Here is a 2,788-nt window from a genome sequence, read left to right as displayed (position 1 = left end):
CGAGTCATGTACTGAGGGTATGTTAACCCTTCGGGTACTCCGTACCCATGTGTGGAATACACCAGGTGTAAACCCGTGTAACCCCGTTACAACCTTCCCTGCGAGTGCGACGCAGAGGTGGCTATAAAGATCGGAGAGTCTCTTACCGACCGCAGAGCAGTTCACGGCTCGCGTCGCGCTATGGCGTTTTCGGTCGAAGAAGGCTACGCAGTACTTAAGGAGAAGCTACGACTCTTAGTGAAGGACGACTCGGCAGTGAATTGGCCTGATGGTGCTGGTATCTACATTAAAGCCACTGTGAACGCCCGACAGAGTGACTACCAGCGTCTACCTGAGAACGCAGGTGAATTCTCACGGCTGCTGCGGAAGGTGTGGGGAAGAAGGAAGAGTCCTAGCCAGCGACTGGCACTCTTCATGTACGTCAACCGAGTCAAGAAATCCAATTCAATTCATAGGGCAACGGCAGCCCGTATGGCCTAGGCCTCTCGCAATATAGCAGATACATTGCGAATTGAGAACCGTGAGGCCCCAGGACCAGCATCACTCGAGTACTGGGCAACTGTCCAAGCACGGCAGTCCGACGGTGCTCCAGTAATTCAACCAAACAACGAAACCTTCCGTCAGTTAAACTACATTGACGCTCGCGCTCGCCAACACCAACAAGAAGTGGCGGCGGCGTCAAGCGCAGCAAATACGGAGACGCGTCGTATTCACATTATGATTAACGGTGTTTCAGTACCCATCGACCTAAATATCCGGGAGGTCTGGGCAGCGTTGGGTTTACCCGGGTATGACCTTCGTCCTCCGTATCGCGAACGAGTTGTGCGTGCAGTTGCAGTGCCTGAAGATACAGCTGATATAGAAGACACGGCAAACGACTTCGACGACGACATAGAAGACGGCGGAGGGGACAATGATAGAAGTGAAGCTGTAGTTTGATTTAGTTAGTACTATCGGCTCTGTCGACGAATACATACCCAACTAAATCTGTTGAATATCCGCATTTTCGATACAAATTTTTACCTACAGAATCGTTAGAGCGAGTACACTCTCGTAAGGCAACCTCCAATACGGCTTCAGGGTTAGTTTGAAATGCCATGTTGGCGTGGTTGATAATCCACCGCTTCAGAAGAGAGAATATCACCTCTTTAGGATATAATTGTGGGCAATACGGAGGAAGAAAGAAGCTTAGAGCACCCGTTGAGTGTACCAACTTCTCTAGCTCATGATACATATGTATCTTTGCGTTATCAAGAACCACGATACTTCTAGGAAGAGGCCACCGATTCAACATTGGTGCAATCTTTTCACTAAAAGCCTTATGGAACTCTCTACGCGAAAAAGTTCCCCTCGTCATCTCCCAAGCAAAGAATCCTGTCGTATCCATTGCTGCCAGCACGGAGACTCGCCTCCCCCCGTCTAAATGGCAGTTCTACCACGGCAGGGGTACCCCTCGGCGACAACGCGTACCGACGCATACAGTCACGACCGGCTTTTGCTGTCTCGTCCAGGAAGACGAGCTGTTCTGGTCCAGCGTAAAACGGAAGTAGCTTATTGTAGTACACCGCAATTTCTGCTGGAGCAGCCTCCCTTGCCCGTTGGCTAAGCACCTTACGCGTGGGGTGAAGATCGAACCGGAGCGCTCTACAGATTGTAGCTTTAGAAGTGTTCCTCAGTGTAGGAAAGCGAGTCCTCAGTGCTGATAGTAGGTTTTTGATGTAGAAACACGGATGAGACTCTGCATATACACGGACAAATTGACACACGTTTAGGGGCCATCTTGACGTGCGATACTTTCGTCCCTTTCCTTCGACAGTGCCTCTATTCAGGAACCACCCGTACCACCTCTCTATGGACCTTTTCGATACACCGAGAATGCTTGCAACGTGAGCGACTCGACGTCGTAAACATGAACTAGTGATACCGCTCGCCAACGAAGATCACTTGACTTGGTCATGCTAGCCAAGGATGATATCACAGACTTGAACGATTTCGGACAACGAATGGCGGTTCGAGTGTCCGCCATTCGCTATTATCTGGGCCCAACCCGTCCATCTATCCCACAACTCGTCCTCGAAGTCGCTAACCCTTTCAAATATGTTATTCGTCGAGTGTCTAAGTCGTTATTCCAACTTTGATAAGTCGTCGAGATATGCAAGAGCTCCACCAAAATGCACGAAAGGTACAATAGGCTTCTGCTTGTACGCTGCTTGCGAACGTTCGTCGATCGAGTGCTCATTGGCAAAGTTTCCTACATATTACTCTAAGAATAGTTTTGGTCCCGAGTGGCATAAAATTTGTGCCACAACTAAATAATTTCTTTCAATTTTACACGTAAAAATTTAGGGGGATAGTCAAAACAAATCCGTTATTTAACGTTATATTAAACGTGTTTTTTAAACCGGTCGATGTGAACTCGTATAAGTAAACACAAGCTTGTTTTTGAAACTGATTCGGACTTGTTTAAGTTTACACAACCAAATTCTCTGGATATTTATATCCAGTCTTAGTGGCTTCGGAAACCCTCGGATATCCTGTATCATATTATATTTGGTTACTTTTGTAATAACTCAATACCTTGAATTGACAAAAGAAGAGCTAAAGCGACGAAATTCTTTATAACCTTTTAAGATCCGATCCAAAAACTGGTGAATGTTGACCCAGTCGGACAAGAACGACATTCCCGCAACCTCACCAATTGTGTTGTCGACTTCATTGATTTTGCGCGCGCTATTCGTTGCCTAAGTCGTTGTAGCTATTTATATAACTAGCTGACCAAAAAAAGGAC

The 2,788-nt window shown here is 47.2% G+C and overlaps 1 protein-coding gene across 1 annotated transcript; it reads left to right on the top strand.

Moving 5' to 3' along the window:
• Window positions 1-180: 180 nt before the first annotated feature.
• Window positions 181-939, top strand: PPTG_13097 (hypothetical protein; the record flags this gene model as incomplete). The annotated part of the gene is made up of 2 exons (XM_008908825.1): window positions 181-469; window positions 533-939. The coding sequence occupies 2 exons, from the start codon at window positions 181-183 to the stop codon at window positions 937-939; spliced, it is 696 nt and encodes a 231-aa protein (XP_008907073.1).
• Window positions 940-2,788: the final 1,849 nt, after the last annotated feature.

The sequence above is a fragment of the Phytophthora parasitica genome (genome assembly GCF_000247585.1).
Source record: "Phytophthora parasitica INRA-310 unplaced genomic scaffold supercont2.31, whole genome shotgun sequence".
NCBI classification, from domain to species: Eukaryota; Oomycota; class Peronosporomycetes; order Peronosporales; family Peronosporaceae; genus Phytophthora; species Phytophthora nicotianae.
Note: the sequence above shows the minus strand (reverse complement) of the source record. Positions and strands in the feature narration are given on the sequence as shown.